The 20161-nt window shown below is 34.0% G+C and overlaps 1 protein-coding gene across 1 annotated transcript in view; it reads left to right on the top strand.

Annotated features, from left to right (window-relative positions):
- LOC120227185 (leucine-rich repeat-containing protein 7-like) overlaps positions 1-20161 on the top strand; it is a gene marked incomplete at its 3' end in the record, with an annotated part of 71713 nt that overhangs the window by 12741 nt on the left and 38811 nt on the right. Inside the window, exon 2 of the mRNA XM_039225347.1 lies at positions 5556-5673. Within this exon, the coding sequence (XP_039081278.1) occupies positions 5556-5673 (118 nt within the window). The remainder of the gene's footprint in view (positions 1-5555; positions 5674-20161) is intronic.

Below are 20161 nucleotides of genomic sequence, written 5' to 3'. Positions count from 1 at the left end.
TACCACTATCATCAACATTATTTGGTCCAGATATCCTACCTCTGTGTTTTCATCCCACCTGATACTTATCTTGGCACACTTTTTGTTCACATATCTAATTTATTGTCTAAGTATTAAAATGTAAGCAATCTGAGCTCAGTTGCTATGTCTTACTCACTTTGTGATCCTTGCACTTAGCATACTATGTAGTTTGTAACAAGTATCAATTAATGGTTTTCCATGATTAATGAGTAATATGCCTCTTAAAATAAGCATTTTTGACTCCAAATATGTTTTATTTTCAACACTCAGACCTTTATCTTTTGTATCAGCTCTCTTAAAAAATATCTAACCATTGCTTTCTGGAGTTAGTGATTTACACTGCATACTCTTCTCAAATTGATTCATGTCAGAGTTGAATTGCTTCCTTTAGTCCAAGGAGAACACTTGAGTACAAAAATATTTTGAGAATCAAAACAGTTTTATTGTTTTTGAAATGTGAAATATCGTTATCAAACGAAAGCCAGGATAACCATTACCATTAACAGTCTTATTCTAATTAGCTATTAATTATGTTTCCTATTTATACTGTATGAAAGAATTACAGCTATTTCATAATCAGTATTTCATTTTCATTCAAAGCTTGAATCTTGCAAGAATCATTAAAATGTCTTCTTAATTTTTTGCCAGCTTGTAGTCATTGTGACTCATGTTCAAAGTTGACTGCTTTGTTCATGAAATTTAGATTCCACTGAGATTGTTTACCTATCTGAAATTTCCAGTTCAGTGAAGTACCACTCAGCTGAAATTTGTGACTCTCCTCATTTTTCTCTTAAGTTATCTAAGTGTACTTTCAAAGATATTTATTCAGCATACACTATGTACAAGACACTGTGCTAGCCACTTTGGCATATACAAAGGTGAGACAAGTTTATATCAAGATGAATTAGACAAGACTACTGCCTTTAAAGACCTTATCATGTAGAAAAGTAAGAAATCAATTATTATATGGTTGTACCTCTGTATCTGCATATATAAATACTCAGAATGGCTAACAGTTATCAAGCTCTTACCATGCACCTAATAGTTTTACATTTTCCCAAGTTATTCATTTCATTAAATCCAAGGCTATTAACACAGGCATGACATTATTGTACCCCTAAGAAAGATATACTCCTTAAAAATTATAATTTGCTCATGATTGTATGATTCATTCCAAATATCAAAGATGTTAATATGTGAAAAAATGCAGTACTTAAAATTGATGAAATATATTAACTCATTTAATTATCTAAACCACCCTTCAAGTTAGGTAATGTTATTGTTCCCATTTTTACAAGTTAAGAAATTGATAGAGTTCAGAGATGTTAGGTAACTTATGCAAGACCACACAGCAAGTAACTAGATGCCTTTGAATTAAACCCACGTCAGGCTGATTCAAACTGTCATGCTTTCTTCCTCTATACCATAGGAGTCTTCAATTCTCCATGTAATAAGGTGTTCAGGAGTTTTTAGACCTATGCTTTGGATAGCTCATTTAAAATTGGAGAAGAATATAGGGACCCCTATTAATTTTTTTACCCCAAGTTTTTATTTAAATTCCAGTTAGTTAATTTACAATGTAATATTAGTTTCAGGCTTAGAATTTAGTGATTACCACTTATATACAACACCCAATGCTCATCACAATAATTACCCTTCATAATAACCATCACCTATTTAAACCATCCCCCTGCACACCTCCCCTTGAGTAATCATCCATTTGTTCTCTATAGTTAAGAGTCTGTTTCTTGGTTTGCCTTTCTCTTTTTTCCCCCATGTTCATTTGTTTTGTTGCTTAAATTCCACATATGGTGAAATCATATGGTATTTGTCTTTCTCGGACTTATTTCACTTAGTATAACAGTCTCTCACTCCATCAGTATTGTTGCAAATGGCAAGATTTAATTCTTTTTTATGGTTGAATAATATTGTATATGCCACTTCTTTATCCATTCATCAGTCGATGGACATTGGGTTTTTCCATAATTTGGCTATTGTTGATAATATTGCTATAAACATTGGGGTGCATATATACCTTCAATTTAGTATTTTTGTATCCTTTGAGTAAATACCTAGTAGGGCAATTGCTGGGTATAGGGTAGTTCCATTTTTAAATTAAAAAAAAAATTAATGCTTATTTATTTTTGAGAGAGAGAGAGTGAATGGGGAAGGGACAGAGAGAAAGTAAGATGTAGAATCTGAAGCAGGCTCCAAGCTCTGAACTGTCAGCACTGTCGAACATGGGATTTGAATTTAGGAGCCACAAGATCATGACCTGAGCCAGTCAGACACTTAACCAACTGAGCCAGACAGTCACCCCTGAATTTTAGCTTTTTGAGGAACTTCCATACTGTTTTCCAGAGTGGCTCCAACTGTTTGCATTTTCCCACCAACAGTGTAAAAGTGTTCCCTTCTCTTCATATCCTCACCAACACCTATTGTTTCCCATGTTGTTAATTTTAGCCATTCTAAAAGGTGCGAGGTGTTATCTCTTTGTTAGTTTTTATTTGTATTGCCCTGATGATGAATGATGTTTAGCATCTTGTCATGTGTCTGTTACACATCTAGATGTCTTCTTTGGAAAAATATATCTTCTACCCATTTTTTAACTGGATTATTTGGGTTTTTGGTATTGAGTTTTCTAAGTTCTTTATATATTTTGGATTCTAATCCTTTGTCAGATATGTCATTTGGAAATATCTTCTTCCATTAAGAAGGTTTCCTTTTAGTATTGTTGATTGTTTAATTTGCTGTGCAGAAAAGCTTTGCATTTTGATGATGTCCCAATAGTTTGTTTTCTTTGGTTTCCCTCACCTCGGGAAACATATCTAGTAAGAAGTTGCTATGGCCAGTCTCAAAGAGGTTATTGCCTGTGTTTTCCTCAAGGGTTTTAATGGTCTTCTGTCTCACACTTAGGTCTTTAATCCATTTTCAATTTATTTTTGTGTATGATGGAAGAAAGTGGTCCAGTTTCATTCTTTTGCATGTTTCCGTACAGTTTTCCCAACATCATTTGTTAAAGAGACTGTCTTTTCTCCACTATAGGAAATCCAAAAGACTCCCCTCAAAAATTGCTAGAACTGATATGTGAATTCAGTAAAGTCTCAGGGTACAAATCCAATATACAGAAACCTGTTGCATTTCTATACACCAATAATGAAGCAACATAAAGAGAAATCAAGAAATCGATCCCATTAACAACTGCACCAAAAGCCATAAGACCCTTAAGAATAAACCTAACCAAAGAGGTAAATGATCTCTACTCTGAAAACTATAAAACACTGAAAAAAGAAATTGAAGATGACACAAAGAAATGGAAAAATATTCTATCCTCATGGATTGGAAAAACAAATATCATTGAAATGTCGATATTATCCAAAGCAATCTACACATTTAAAGCAATTCCTATCAAAATACCACCAGCATTTTTCACAGAGGTAGAGAAAAACAATTCTAAAATTTGTGTGGAACCACAAAAGACCCTGAGTAGCCAAACAAATCTGGAAAAAGAAAAACAAAGCTGGAGGCATTACAATTCCAGACTTCAAGCTGTATTACAAAGCTGTAGTGATCAAGACAGTATGGTACTGGTACAAAAACAGACATAGATCAGTAAAGCAGAATAGAAAACTCAGAAATTAACCCACAACTACATGGTCCATTAATCTTCAACAAAACATGACCTCTAATTAATTCTTGAGAAAAACTGAGAATTTAGTCGTGATGATGTAACTTGATTTTTTTTTTAAAAAAAAAGGTGTTTGAAAATCTTTTGTTTAAATTTTGTATAAAATGGTTACAGTAATCTGATTAAAGAGTTGTTAGTACATCTTACCAGCATCAATCATGATGCATTTAAATTTCTAAAATCTATATATCTGTAACTAATCACATTGCATGTGGGTTTAATGGTCCTAACAGAATGATAGAGACTGGGAAGAATTTAAATTAACATCTACCATGAGCATAGACATCTGTTTATCTATTTTTAAAAGGAAAATTAGTAATAAGTGAAAATGATCCAGCAAAGTACTTTTTTTTAGGTTTTATAAAAAGAGGTAGTGGCACTTCTGTATAGCATTTTGAAATTCTAGCACTACATGAAGTATTGGAAATAATATTTGTAAGGAGCCAAAAATGACCAACCAAAAGCAAGAAACTGTATATTTTATCTTAAGTAACAACCAGTACAATCTATTTTTTAAAAGCTAATGTGTTAAGAAATAACAACCAGATATTATTGTTTTTGCCTATAAATAATTAATTTCATGAAAGAATAAGCTATAGTTAAATGTGCTGTGGGCCAATTGCATAGTCATGGATACTAGACACTTTATCTGTAGAAATTCAACAAAATAGAATTAGAAATGCCAAAGAGAAAAGATCTCATTAAGATAATTCTTCCAGAAATGAATAAAAAAATTCTGCCCCAACTGTTTGTATCTTGAGTAGTCAAAATAAGATTGACGAAAAAATCTACTACTAAAAATTCTAACATTGTTTCCTAAAATATGGCACTGGAAATACCCACATCAAAATAATCGGATCACTAGAGTGCTTGTTTAAAAATGCAGATTTTGAGCCCCATCCCTGACCCATCATGTCAGTACTCCTTTGGGTAAAGCCCAAGAATCCACATTTTAAATAAGCACCTCCACTTACCAGTGATTAAAACTATGCTGGATGTGAGAACCACTGCTTTAGCAGTTAGCTCTTCCCCATGAGGTACTTCGGACTGATGGCAGAAATGAACCAATCACTAGTGATTTCTTTAAACTAAATATCAGAAGTTAAATGTTTTGGGGCACCTGGGAGGCTCAGTCAGTTAAGTGGCCGACTTCAGTTCAGGTCGTGATCTCAGAGTTAATGCGTTCAATCCCCATGTTGGGCTCTGTGCTGACAGCTCAGAGCCTGGAGCCTGCTTGGGGTTCTGTGTCTCCCTCTCTCTTTCCCTCCCCCGCCCCCATCTCTCAAAAAATGAATAAACATTAAAAGAATTTTTTAAATAAAAAAGGTTACATGTTTCATTTTCTAGAAGTTTATGAAACACTGTGGAGAGACACAAAAGAAATGTGAACCCATGTATCCAATTGTTTTGCAGTACTTACATGCTAAATAAATAACTGTCAAACATGATTAAATGGAAGTAATATGTTGTTGCAGAGAAAGAGAATTGAAGTTACCCTGGTAGCTGTGGGAATAGAAAGGAAGGAACAACTCCAGAAAATATTGGAAAGAAAAAAATCAGTAGGATCAGTGGCAAATTGAACATTAATGGTACACAGAGGTGTAAGAAATAGAAACCCTTGTGTTTTGAATTTGGATAGCAGAGAATAGTGAGGCACTAACATGCAGATGGAAAATGAAGCATTCTGAAAAGAATTCAGAACATGAGTGTGGAAGAAGGTAAGACTTTTGCAGCTGCCCCTTTAATTACCCCATTTATAAAGGTGGTGATTTGAATTTTGTTTCTGAGTTTATGTATGAATGCATTTAACCAAATTGAAATCTAATTAATCATTATTTTTTTACAGCAATTGTTCAACTGTCAAGCTCTAAGAAAACTAAGTATTCCTGATAATGATCTTTCAAATCTGCCAACCACTATTGCTAGTTTAGTTAATCTTAAAGAACTCGACATCAGTAAAAATGGTAAGATTCTCATCTTATCTCTAAATAATTTGAATTTTTAACTGAAGACATGCTTTGTTTTCTCTTAGCAAATGATATAACACTTTTTATTTTATTTTGTTGTAACTCAAAGTTAATTTTATTGAAACATTAAATCTTAAACTATAAATCAAAGACAGAAAACCTCTCTCCCCTACACTTATCAATATCTCTGACTCACTCAGGCTTTATTTACCCTGTATTCAGATATGTGATTTAATCTTTTGCAAAACATTTTACTATATTTACACCATTTATTTTCCTCATAATGAGAGTAAAATTTTTTTCTACATGTCCAATGAGGCATACCTATTCACCCTACTTGGAATTGAACTCCCAATTTCCCTTATTTTGCTCCATTTTCCCCACATAACACTGAACATCTTCTCAGTATTATAGAATTCACTTATTTATTATGGTTATTGCCTATCTTTTCCTGCCTTAGATTGTAAATTCTGTTGTTAGACAGGAGAGAATTTTCTCTTTTGGTCTCTGATATATCTATCTCAGACATCTTGAGCAATGGCTGAGAAATAGTAAGTGCTTAGTAGTATTTGTTATATTTCTGGCCAAACTCATATGTGTGGTGATGTTGTTAATGCTGATGCTAATGTTGATATTCATGTTGGTGACATTTTCCTTTAAATGATTATGGGATTTCCAGTGTTCTTATTTATTCATAAATCTTCATTTCCTTCCATACAAACTTGGCTCCTTATTGTACTAGAATAAAATAAAGATTAGTCAAAAATGGTTATACCTAGGCACTATGAGTATATGAAACATGAACCCTCAATCATAAAAAAAGTTGGTTAAACTTGTGTTTGTGTATGTGTGTGTGTGCATATCCGTGTTGCTTTGTTTTTGGGGTTTTTTTTTCAGGCAGTATATATTTGGTGCCAAAGGAACAGGCATAAACAAAACAAGTTCCTTACATTTTAGTGGATGCATCAGACATTAGAGAATCATACATTAGAATTATGAATGATTTAAATAAACAATTCATGTGAAAATACATTGGATGTGAAGGGGCAGGTATGCTAGTAGAATAAATCCAGTTGGTGGGGTTAGGGAAAGTTACCCTAAGAAATGATACCTAAGTCCAGACAGGACACATAGAAGCTGCTATTTAGTAGCTGTAAAGTTTCATTTATGCTGGATGAGTAAGTTATAGAGATCCATTTTTACAACATGGTAGCTATAGTTAACAATATAATATTGTGCAATTCAAAAAATTTTAAGAGGGTAAATCTCATATTAAATGTTCTTATCACACAAAAAATACGAGGACACAAGGAAACTCTGAGAGGTTTTGGATAAATCTATTACCTTGTTTGTGATATTGGTATCGTTGGTATTTGCATATGTCCAAAGTCATCAAGTTGTATGTATTAAATATGTGTGGTTCTTTGCATATCAATTATACTTCAAGAAAGTGTTTTTTTTAAAAAGGAAAAGAAAAAAATAAAGGAAAAACTAACAAGCATAGTAAAAACCAAGAAGAAGAAGCTAGATAAGACTGGTTTGACATTCTAGGTACATAAAGACCTTGATCACAGAAAAATTTCTTGATCACATGTAAACATAGCATACCTACAAAACTCTGGAACATCCTGTTTAAAATTAAGATCCTGTTGTTATTATCCACTAGATACACACTGTATTTACCTTCCCTGTTTTATTTTCTTTATAGTATTTATGAGAAACTGGCATACTACATACTTAAATTGTTTATGTATTTTCTAGAGTTCATTGCTAGAATAAAATTTGGCAATGTTCCAATTTTGTTGTTCTAGTCACTGGCACATCTTTATTGCCTAAGACAGTGTGCGGCATACTATAGAAGCTCAATAAATATTATTGAATGAATTTGAATGAATGTTCCTTTTGGAACATGGAACACTTGCTGATAGTACCAGTGTGAATTGATAGTGATTTCCTCAATTCAAGTCTATGAGTCATGGAGAAATTTACAGTGTCACCAGGGAGATAGGACTAACACCTACAAATAAATATTCTGAAGACTATACAATAAGGCACTTAATTATATGGCACAAGTTTCAATGATAAATTCTTAGAGAGTTAATTAAGACTATTTTAGTGTTAGGAAATTATTCAATAAGGGCTATGGCTTGAGGAATTCCATGAGGCATAGCAGCACCTGAATAAAGGAGAACATTTCATTTAAAGAAAACAGTATGCAAACAGGGTGTACACACCTTTCTACACCAACCTGACTTACCACTTAGAGGGTTTTCAGGAAGACGGTTCTAAAAGGGCCATCCATATGCTGACTTATAGAAAATGGCAACTAAATTTAGACCCATTGAAAGATGACATTAAATATACCTTTAGTCTTTAAGAATAGATTTATAGGCCACATATTTGTGTGGATTGATATTTCTGTACATATATATCTATATACATTAATACATCAAATTCTATCTTGAAATTACAATTTCTGAGAAACATCATATGGCCAAATATAATGTATCCCTTGGTCTTCAGGCCACTTTAGCTGAGTATTCTGAGTAAAATAAATATCTATATTTATTTTTTAAAGAGTATTAGAAAACAATCATCTCTAAATATAAACATGAAACTCCCAAGAAAACTCCTAGTGGCCCTCTGCATCAGGACATTTTTGTTGCCAGGAAGTGAATTGTGAATTTTATGTCTTCAAGTCAGAAAGAACTCTGTGAGCGTCCTTAGAAGTCCTTGTGAATATTATTAGGGACTTTTTGCTGTGCTTACGATCTCTATATTCTGGAAATATTTATGCAAAAATACATGCTAGATATGGCAAAACAGTCTGCAAAGTTAGTACAAAAGGTTTAAGGAACACAATGATATATCAGCCATTGCTAGAAGTTACACAAATAGTAAAAGATTTTGACACATCAATACTTGCACAAAATTGTATCTAAGAAAGCTATCCTTGAATTCTGTGGCAGAGATCTAGACAGTTACTTAAGAAGCATAATTCATCCTTTGGGAATCTGTCAAGGGAAGAAAGACTAGACAGGAAAAAATAAAGGCAGTGTCAGCATCACCATTGGCAAGGTTGGAATAGTCCTGGTGGAAGAGTCAAGGCGTGAGAGAATATAGTCTGCATTGGCATTTGGTTACAGACAGTAGAATGTTTAATTTAAGGCAGGGACTCACTTAAGTACTAGTCAATCTAGGTAAAAATTTGCTTGAAATGTGCTTGAATTTGATTCATGACCTTTTATGACAAAACTAATTCACTTGGAGGCTAAAGTTAAATCTGATCTTGATTGTCCATGTGACCCCCAATCTTTACTTTCCATATCCATTTCTGCCACTTGAAATCACTGTTCACTGTTTTCCTTCCATAATTTAAAATTACTCTTTTATATTAAACATTAGATAAGTGAATTATTGTGTATAGAAAACATATCTACACAATTTGTGTGAATAGCTTTCATCTACCTCTGTAACCACAACTCCAAATGACCCATATCCCCTTGCATTTCATCCTCAGGTAATGCCAGAATGTTATTCCCAAATGTGCCAGACTGGTTACTCATGACACATGGAACAATATTATTTTGTCTGCCCAAAATATTCCTTCCTCCCCATGACTGTAACTCCTTAACTGGGGTCCTTGTCACCTATGAGAGACATTTCAGATGTGATTTATTCTGAGATACATTCCTGACCCTTATACACAAAGAGAATTAATTGTTCATTCCTCTCTGATAACTTTATGCCTTGTATATGTTTTTATTTTGAACTTATCTCACTTTTTAATTGCTGTATATCCTTATATATTTTGTTATATTATGAAACTCTTGAAATCAGGCAATATCTTGTTCATTTCCATATTTGGAGATACTAAAGCAAAAGCCAGCATCCATACCAGGTGCTCAATGCATATTGGGCAGACATAAGCATTATACAGAAGCATTCTTTTAACAAATATATACTTACATGTTTATATTATATTCCATTAGGGACCTACATAGAATAGGTTCCCCACCTATTATCCTGGGGAACTGTTAAATGTAACTGAGTGCTGGAAAAGATGGAAATGACACTCCAATACATAATGAATAACTACTAAAACCAGCACTAACCTGACACATAATAATATATTTAATGTCTTTGTTCTCCGGGATAATGACTGCTTTGTGTCAAGCTTTGGTCTCTTCCTTGACCTTCAGACTGGTATAGCCAACTTCAGGCTGGACATAGCCATACTATGTTTCACCAACACCCCAAACATAATGTATTTAAAACCAAACTCATCATCTACACTAACCTGCACTGTGGGAATTTCATTGCTACAACATTAGAGAGTCTACATTCTATTCTATGTCAATTGAAGTACCTTAAATAGGAGAATAACCTAGTCATATCCACAGTTTAGAAAGAGTGCTAATGTTACTTTGTGAAGGATAAGTTTGGTGATAGTGTTGGGAATAGTGAGGATAGGGAGACCAATTAGGAGGCTATTAAAGTAGTATAGGAAAGAGACAAAGGGATGAAATTAAGATTGTAACAATTGGAATGGTGAGAAGGAAACAGACATGACCTACATTTAGAAGGTTATTTGGCAAGATTTGGTGATTGAATGCATATGGGAGTTGGAGGAAAGAATGGATTTTTACATTGAATGCCTGCAAGTATTTCATTCCACATATGATTCTGAAATTTGTACTTAAATGATCAATGCACATGCAACTATAACAGCTAAAATATCAATACTCCCTCTGTTAATATTCTTGCCAACATTTTGGATTATTAGATATTCTAAGTGTTGGCTAATCAGATGAATATATAAGGGTAGATTGATCATTTATATTTTCATAATCACCAGTGAAGTTGACATTTTTAATTTCTTTTTATTGGCAAGTATAGATTCTTTCTTTAAAAATTGTGTTTTTGGCCCATTTTCATTTTGGCCCATTTTATTTCTTTTATTGTTTGTCTGTTAGGTTCTTGGTGATTCAGAAGATCTGTTTACTGTGAACACTTGTTCCTTGTTGGTTAAATGGGTTAGAAATATCATCTCCCAATGTGTGGTTTGTCTTTTCACTTTGCTTAGGATGCCATTTGTCATGGAGAACTTGCCAATTTCAATGGAATAAAATTTGTCACTCTTCCCTTATAGTCTGTATTTTTAAAGCATATTTAAGAACTTCTTTCCTACTTTAATATCATAAACATATTTCTCTATATTTTCTTCCAAAGTTATCAGTTTTTTCTTTTCCCATTTAAGCCCTTAATTCATTTGCAACTTATTTTCCTATGCTATTTATAATCCAAATTTATTTTTCCATATGAGTAGATGATTAATTGGTCCAGCAACATTTATTAAGTATTCCCTTGTTTCCTCATTAATTTTTCATTCAACTTCTTTTACATACAAAAGACATTTTTCCAAACTCTTTCCTGCCCTTTGGCACATTTGCCTGTTTCTGTGCCAATATCGCATTTTCCTGATCACTATAACTTAATATCAGTTTTAACATCTGATAATCCAAGACCTCATTTTTTCTTTTTCAAGAGTGTCTTGCTATTCTTGATATTCACCTCTTCCATATGAATTTTAGTTCTGCCTCCTTGAAATTGTAAACAATTAACTGGCATTTTTAATCAACTTGGCCTAAAGATTAATTTGGGAAGAATTTTTATGTTTGTGACAGTATCTATTGTAATCTATGAATAAACTATGTAGCTCTAGCTTTATTTAGGTCTTATTTTGTGTGTTTCAATAAGGTTTTGTGATTCCCTTCAAGAGATACTTGCACACATTTTGTCAGAGTTATCTCTAAGCAGTTTAAGTTGCTAGTTTTATATTGTATTCATTTTTAAAAGTTCTTTTTACAATGTTAGTTGATGTCATATGGGAATATTAGTAATTTTCAAAGACCTGAGCCAAAGCTGGACACTCAACCAACTGAGCCATGTAGGTGCCCCTCATATCTTGATCTTACATTCACCCGTGGTACTGAATTATAAGTTCCCATATATAACCACTGGGTTCTTTTGAATTTTTATGTATAAAATTATATTATCTGCATGTGACAGTTTTTTCTTTTGTGTCCTTATACGTTTATATATTTTGAGTCATTTTTAATAAGTTATAATATCCAAGGAAACCACCTATGACATCATTTAGATACTCAATTTTATGTCAAACATCACTCACAAGCTTCTCTTATGTGTTTTATAAATCTCTACCATGTCAGTGACCATGTCATCATTTGTATTTCTAATATTGTTTACTCATGGCATTTTTTACTTTTTTTCATCATCCATGCTGCCAGAGGTTTTTCTACTTTTCTAATCTTTCAAATAATATTCTTTGGCTTGTTAGTGTCTCTACTGGTTGTCTTGTTTATTTTCCATTGTTAATTACTTTTCTACCTCCTGCTGAGGCAATGGTTTAACATACTCCTCCTTTCTTAGGGTTTTCTCAGTTGTTTTCAATATTCTAACATATTTGAGGCTTTTTTAGTTATCACATTATTTTTATTGAACTACATTGCAGAGTACATGGTCTCGATGGCACTGATTTGTCATTATTTATTGACTTACATTGTGGCCAAGTGTATTGTCATTTTTTAAAATATTTATTTTTGTTTGTAATAAAAATACATATCTTCTGGTTATTGAGTGCACAGTAAGCATCTACTAATAATTTAATATATAATTACATAAGCTAACATACATATGTATATAAAGACACAGAGAGGGGAGAGATACAAGTAAATAAACATTCATGCTGCATTTAAAGTGCCCTTTCTCTCTCAAGTCTTTCTGTTACCAAAACTACATGCAACAGTTCATGGGCAAATGCATCACTTTCCATGTCAATGGATCTTTTGTCACTTATTCATTAGATCTTAATTCAGCAGTAAAATAAAAATCCTATGTCTATCAGAGATAAATGCATTTTATGATATTGTGATCTCTGGATAAATAGTCTATGCTTGTTTGTAGAGCTGATCCATGGTCAAAATGGAATAAATTGTTTTATGTGATAAAGCAAGACAATGAATGATAAGGTTTAATTAGGCAGTGGTTCAGTTTTAAGTCTGATTGTTGATTTGTCATAGCTGCAGAGAAACTGATACTATAATTTAAGGACTTTAATGAAAATGAATTAACGTGAAAGCCCTTTATAATTCTGCAGCAATTAAGTGATTTTTCTCTCATCCTCTAAAACTTATTTCTATGCAAAAGCAGATTTGAACAGCATCATAGTGGGCAAAATCACTATTGTTAGTTAAAATGAAAGGCAATCAGAGTTGAAGGCATTATTATGTGTTTTACTAACTTGCCAATTATTCCACCCTTTCCCCCAAATGCATGCAAAACACTGAAGACAAATAATATCTTCAACTTTCAATGAGAGTCAGTTTCTCTCAAATACACTAGAAAAATAAAAAAATGAGTAACCAATTAAATGATAAAAATCTTTTAAAATTGGAACATAAGAGAAAGAGACTCTAGAAGCATATATATAAATTCTTAGGGAAGTCTATTTTGGGATGCCTTATTATGAGCTGGGGAGAAAATGTTACCATGCAGTTGTTTTCAATTAACAATAAATATGCTTTTTGGTGTTTGGCAAATCATTAGACCATTTGTTTAGAGTAAAGTTTATTATTTTGCTCTATTAAATGGCTTGCTCGCAGCATTCTTAATGTGTTATTTATCTAGAAATCACTAGCACTTCCCTTACTCTAAGACAGCCTTTCCTTTCTATAGAGCCCACTTCTACCCAACATTACAGTGTTAAAATAGAGGATTGGCTCCCTGTATTTCCATTAGAGAATATGATGGCAACAAATACCAGGCCTGTGTCCTTGTCACCTTCTCAGCCTGATGCCAGGACTTTTTAACTTTTTCTGATGTCTTCATCAGGAAATAAAATCAACAAGTAATGCTTATGTGTATTATCAGGACTTCCTCCCTGGGGGATGGAGTTAACAATCTGTAATATAATATATATTTTAAAAATGGAACTGCCCTCCCTCTCTCATCTTTCTGAGGTCTGTTCTGTCATCTAAACTGATGACTTTTCCTTGAGTGACAGCAGAGCCTTTTCTGAGCTGAGTGATTAACCTGTCTTCTGTGTCTCTGTAAATCCTGGAAAATTGTAAGAGAACAAAATTGAAATGATAATGAAGCATGTGACCCCTTGCTCTACTACTCTGACTCCATCCCAGAATCTGTATCAACTCCTTGAGAACAGTAACTGCTGCACCATACACTGTTTCTTGATCCTCAGTGGTCGCCATCAATGTGCAGGCAGTAATGTGCAGGCAGTAAGCGCTCAATTAAGTGGTTGATTGATAATGAAGGAAAAATTCATTGATTGAATATGAAGTTATATTATGAAACAGTTCATTTCACTGTTATGAACATTTGTTTTTCAAAGTGCTTGTTTTTGCATGGAGGAGGGCACTTGTTGGGATGGGCACTGGGCGTTGTATGGAAACCAACTTGACAATAAACTATAAAAGAAAAAAAAGGTGCTTGTTTTTGACAGAGAAAGGAAAAGAGGGAATCAGGTATCACTCTTTAACTCATTTTACCTATGTCAGATTTATTCCTGTGTATCAACTCATTCTTGATCAAGGTCAAAAAGACTTCTCAAAATTTTTGCCATTCATGTCCCTAAGGCAGAATCAGTTGCACGACTGTCTCAGATTATTGATTAGCTTACCTGTATTTGGTTTTTCTCTTAATAATACAACTAGAATAGACATAGACATAGATAATCATAAAACAGACTTTTTGATTATCCTTGCTTATGTTCCCACTCAGTTCTCAATTCTCTTCACTGGTGGTTAGAGGTAAAGCAAACCATGCCAGTCTGTTTATTCTTGTTTTTTCTCTCTCCTTCTTTTAAGGTGTAACTGACCTATACAGTTTCTCCCAAGTTTACTGACCTAATTCCTGAATGCTTTTGCTTTCTTCTGCAGTAGATTGCTCCCTCTGAAATCTCCCTCTAATCATCACTTCCTACTCAGTGGAGTCTTGCCTTATTTACCAAATATCTTTGGGGAATGAGGGTTTATACACAAACTAATTTTCCTAAATAAAATTACAATTTATCCTTCTATATATCAAAATATTTAATTTTATTTAATCATTCTGGTTGGAAATTGTTCCAAGATGTTTCATATTGCATTATCTTCTTTAAATTGGTGTAATTGATGCAATTTAAATTTTTCAGGTTGACTTGAGTTCATCATGGGTTGTCTTATTGAACTTTTATTTTTAATATGTGTAGCTGCTTGCCTTTAAACAAAACAAGAATGATAGACTTGAATAGTTCTGTTATTAATTTTGTAGTTTTTCCCATCATTCCTTCTATTATCAGACTATCAGTTATAATTTATTCATAATGACATCCTTTCCTATTTGTTCCTATTTCTTCTAATAACTGTCAGTTGAATGGTATAAAAGGAATACAAATATTCTGAACTAGGTTTATTGCACTTGTTGCAGATGTTAAATTCAGAGATAAGGAAGTTTATTCCTGAGCACTACACTTAAGGTTTCAGAAAATTGATACCAGCTGAAATTTGATTGAAGATAATTATAGAACAAATGCAATTTATGGTGCACCATGTAAGAATGCTACATAGTCAATCATGAATGTGTATTGAATTCAGAGTTCCAGAAAGCTGAGCTTGTTTGTATTTGACCTAGAGACTATGTATGGAACAAATGCAATATATAGTGCTTTGTTATAAATGTTACATTACCAGTCTTGGGTAGCTAAGACGTATACCCCAAAGTAGTTTAAACCCTAGATTTGATGGAGGCAGCTTAACATAGATAAAATTTGGTAGTATTTGGAATAAGGTTGGCCTGGTTTCAAATCCTGGCCACCCCCGAGGCTCAGTTTCTTTATTAGTTAAATGGCAGCAATAAACCACTTTATTAAATTGTTATAAATATGAAATAAAGCAAGATGCTTGTAACATGTCCTCAAAAAATTCCATTTTTATCTGCTCCTAAATTTAATCCAATTTACTAGCTATATAAATAGCCTACCTGCCTTCTCAAAATTGAAAATAAAAGCAATTATAAAAATCGGTATCACAACATATCAGATAAAAATATTAAAAGGTCATAATTTTATTTTCTTCCTTTATTTTATACAAGACACAACATTAAAGTTTTTGTCTTTTATCAGCATATGGCACTTATATCACGTAGTGACGTTTTAGACTGATAGTATGTGAAATTCATAAAACAAGCTTTTCAACATGCACTATCCACGACTATTATCATGTGTACTGTATCATACAAAAATTTATAAGCAATAAATGTAATTTTTTAATTAAAGGGATGTTCTTTGAAAGAAAGTTTATTTCATTTTGAGTGAAAGGGGGAGAGAGAGAGAATGAGCAGGTGCGAGCAGGGCAGAGAGAGGCAGAGAATCTCAAGCAGGTTCCACACTGTCAATGCAGAGTTTAGTGTGGGGCCCTGTCTCATGAACCATGAGATCATTACCTGAGCCAAAATCAAGAGTCAGATGCTTAACTGACTGAGCCACTCACATACTCCAGTAATAAAGATAAATTTTAATGCATTAGAGAATAGTAAATCATTCAAAATTTGGTATTTGTAGGAAGTCTTTTATTTTACGTTTTTTTCTAAATATTTATCTTCGAGCCACTGACAGAGCATGAGCCATAAGCAGGGTTGGGAGGGTACAGAGAGAGAGGGAGACACAGAACTCAAAGCAGGCTCCAGGTCCTGACCTGTTGCACAGAGCCCAAGGCAGTGCTTGAACTCACAAACTACAAGATCATGACCTTAGTTAAAGTCAGATGCTTAACCGACTGAGCTACACAGGGACCTCTATTTTATATTTGAATAGAAACAGATACCTTTTAATCTAAACCCTCTGACTAAAATCAAGTTTCTTTCCATATTTGTAAAGTGTTTTAGTTCATTGCTTCAAGGTATTGATGTGAAAATATAATTAGATCCAATTTAATAAACACTGAGATTTTGTTGTTATCCTAGGTCTGATCTAGGTACTGTCAGGAATATTAAGAAATTCATGTCAATTGATGAATCCCACTCTCTACCTCCATCCTCCTATTTTACCAGATGATTTACTCTTATAGAGGTCCAAACATCATTTAGCCCTGTCAAAACCACCAGTCTATTAATGTTCTGACATATCCTTCCTATCCAAACAGGCTTTTTTTGTTCATTTCTTCCCTTTTTCCCTCTTTATATGGCTTAGATGTTGTTGTCACTCAACAAGTTACACCCTTGACACACTTTCTCCTTTTATATCACTGTGCTGGCTGAGTAAAATTACAAACTTGGTTGAACCGAACTCTCTACCTATTGCTAAAGGAATTGGCAAAAAACACTCCATCACACTGACTGATATCACTTTAAATTCATGATTGAAAATCTGAAATGCAGCCTTAACACTTCTCCAAAGTATTTTACTTCCTTAATCCATTGCCTCTCCTCTTATGCTGATTATTTCATTTGTTTTCCTTTGTCTTCCAACTCTTACACCTTCTATCTTTGTGTTTACTAATTCTACTCCAGTGAGAAAATTAAAGCTCTCAGATGATAACTTCCCCCAGACACTTACCATCATTTCTACCCATCTACAAGCATCTGAACTCATATTCTCTGATTCCTGCCCATTAGTACAGATGAACTATTCCTGTTCCTCTCTAAAGCCAGTCTCTTCACTGAATAACCAGCCTCTCTTGTCTACCCAGGGACATCATTCCAATAATTCTCCTTGATTTCTATTACATAATCAAGATTTTCTCTGCTTGTTTACTCTAATCAGTGTATGCACATGCTGTTATTTTTTTCCATTCTAAGCAAAACTTCGTAGCTCCTCTTTCCTGAGTGACCCCTTCCCCTTGGAGCAAAACTCTAGGTGGGATTGTCTGTATTCTTTATCTACAGTTTCTTTCCTCTCATCCTCTCTCGAACCACTCTCATCTTCAAGCCCACTACTCCAACAACGTCATTCTATTCAAGGTCACCCAGGGGCGCCTGGGTGGCTTAGTCGGTTAAGCGTCCGACTTTCGCTTAGGTCATGATCTCGCGGTTCGTGGGTTCGAGCCCCGCGTCGGGCTCTGTGCTGACTGCCAGCTCAGAGCCTGGAGCCTGTTTCAGTCTGTGACTTCCTCTCTCTGACCTTCCGCTGCTCGCGCTGTCTCTCTCTCTCTCCTAGAAATAAATAAAAAACATTAAAAAAATATATTTATTCAAGATCACCCTGATTTCTTCATTACTAAATCTACAGGCAGTTTTCAGTCATCATTTTACTTGACCTATCAGCATCATTTCAAACAACTGAGCTCTTCTTCCTACTTGATACATTTACTTCTTTGGCATTTAGAAGTCAATAGTCACTAATTTTCTGTCCCATTTGTTGGATTGACCTTGTTCAGGCTCATATGTTGATTCTTCCTCTTCTCCCTATCCTCATTTTGGAATCTTTCCTGGTTCAGTTCTTGGTCCTCTTTTCTTCATTTTCTCACTCACATCATTGGTGTTCACATTTTGTCTCATGGTTTTAAATACTGTCTATGTAATAATGAATCTCCAGTTATTTGACCTATAGTCTAGACCTCTCTCCTGAACCCTAGATTCATAAAAATCACCTACCTGATGTCTCCTCTTAGAAATCTAACAGACATCTCAAATTACACATGTCCAAAATGCGAACTCTTTATCTTCTCTTCAAAGCATATTGTTTTTCCTCATTTAAGTTAAAGGCAACCCCTTCATTCAAGTTGCTTAGGGCAAAAAAGCCTAGAGTCATCCTTGATTCCTTTTTTTTCATAGTCAAGATCTAATCTATCAGGAAATCCTATTGTTCTTACATTCAAAATACATTCAGACTCCATTCATTTCTCTCTCCTTCCACTGCTCTCACCCAGAAGTAGACCACGGTCAACTCTTTTCATGTTTTACAATAACAGCCTCCAGTTGTCCTTCCTCTTACAAAGGTCACCTTACTCAGGAGCCAAAGTGATTCTCTTAAATTATAAATCATACCATAGTACACTTATGTCCTTCAGTGCCACTTTATTTCATTCAGAGTAAAAACTAAAGTCTTTGCAATGTCTTAAGAAGCTCCCTATGAATTGACACCCTCATCTGACCACCCACACACATACCTATTACCTCTCTGACTTATTTTTTTGCTACTTTACTCTTCCTTGCTGTGTTTTAACCACTCTGGACCCCTTGCTGTTTCTAGAGTACACCAGGCATACTCAGGCCTTTTAGAACTTTCACTATTTATTCCCTGTACCTGAAACGTGCTTGCTTTCCACCCTCAGACGTCCAGACATATGTGTGTCTATCTCTCTCAGCTTCAAGTCCTTGCTTAAATACCTTCTTCCCAATCAATGAGGCGGACCCTAATCACCCTGGTTAACTTGGACATTCCCAGGCATTTCTGATCATTTTTCATTCTGCTCTAATTATCTTTTCCCATAGCATTCCTCATTGCTAAGATACTATATAATTTTATACATTTATATTTGTATTAATTATGTTTTATTGTACAAATTTCTTTGCTAGACTATAACCTCCACAAATGCAGAAAATGTGTTCATTTTTTTCATGCTGTATCCCAATATTTTTTAAAAATGTTTTTAATGTTTATTTTTGAGAGAGAGAGAAATAGAGTATGAGTAGAGGATGGGCAGGGAGAGAGGAAGACACAGAATGTGAAGCAGGCTCCAGTCTCTGAGCTTTCGGCACAGAGTCCAATGTGGGGCTTGAACTCACAAACTGTGACATCATGACCTGAGCCGAAGTTGGGTGCTTAACTGGCTGAGCAACCTAGGTGCTTCTGTATCCCCAGTATTTATTACAGTTCCTAACAGAATAGTTACTCAAATATTTGTCTAACATATGCAATGACCCTTTTCTCTCAGGGACCTTATTATTACAGTTAATGACTCAAATATCAGAGAACTGTATACAATAAGATAGGAAAGCAGTGAATCCTCAACTTATAAGCAAGTAGCATGTCTCATTATTTTTGAATATTATTTCATTTCAGACATTATGTAATCTAAAATGCTAGGTATTAAGAGAGAGCTACATGTACTAAAATAGTTGACTAAAGTTTCATGCAGAAGATAGAATATAAATGTATTTATATGGATGATATGTAGACCGAAGATTTAGGTGAGAGAGTAGATGAGGACAGGTAAAAATTATTACACATTAAATAAATATATTCAGAAAGTAAGATTTAAAGATAGTTTGTATGTTATGTAAATGTCTTACGCTCAGGTTTGCCTTTCATTTATGATCATAAGGATCGATGTTGCTATTACTCTTGTTAGGCTCTATGTTTGATAGTGAAAAAATTGTTTGGTAAATTTAGATTCTATACTTATCTATTGCATGGGGAAAAACATTTGTTTTCATACTTTATTACCAACTTAAAGCCTAACCCAAG

This window comes from Hyaena hyaena, unplaced genomic scaffold, assembly GCF_003009895.1.
Source record: "Hyaena hyaena isolate Hyena2069 unplaced genomic scaffold, ASM300989v1 scaffold_2060, whole genome shotgun sequence".
NCBI lineage: Eukaryota > Metazoa > Chordata > Mammalia > Carnivora > Hyaenidae > Hyaena > Hyaena hyaena.
Note: the sequence above shows the minus strand (reverse complement) of the source record. Positions and strands in the feature narration are given on the sequence as shown.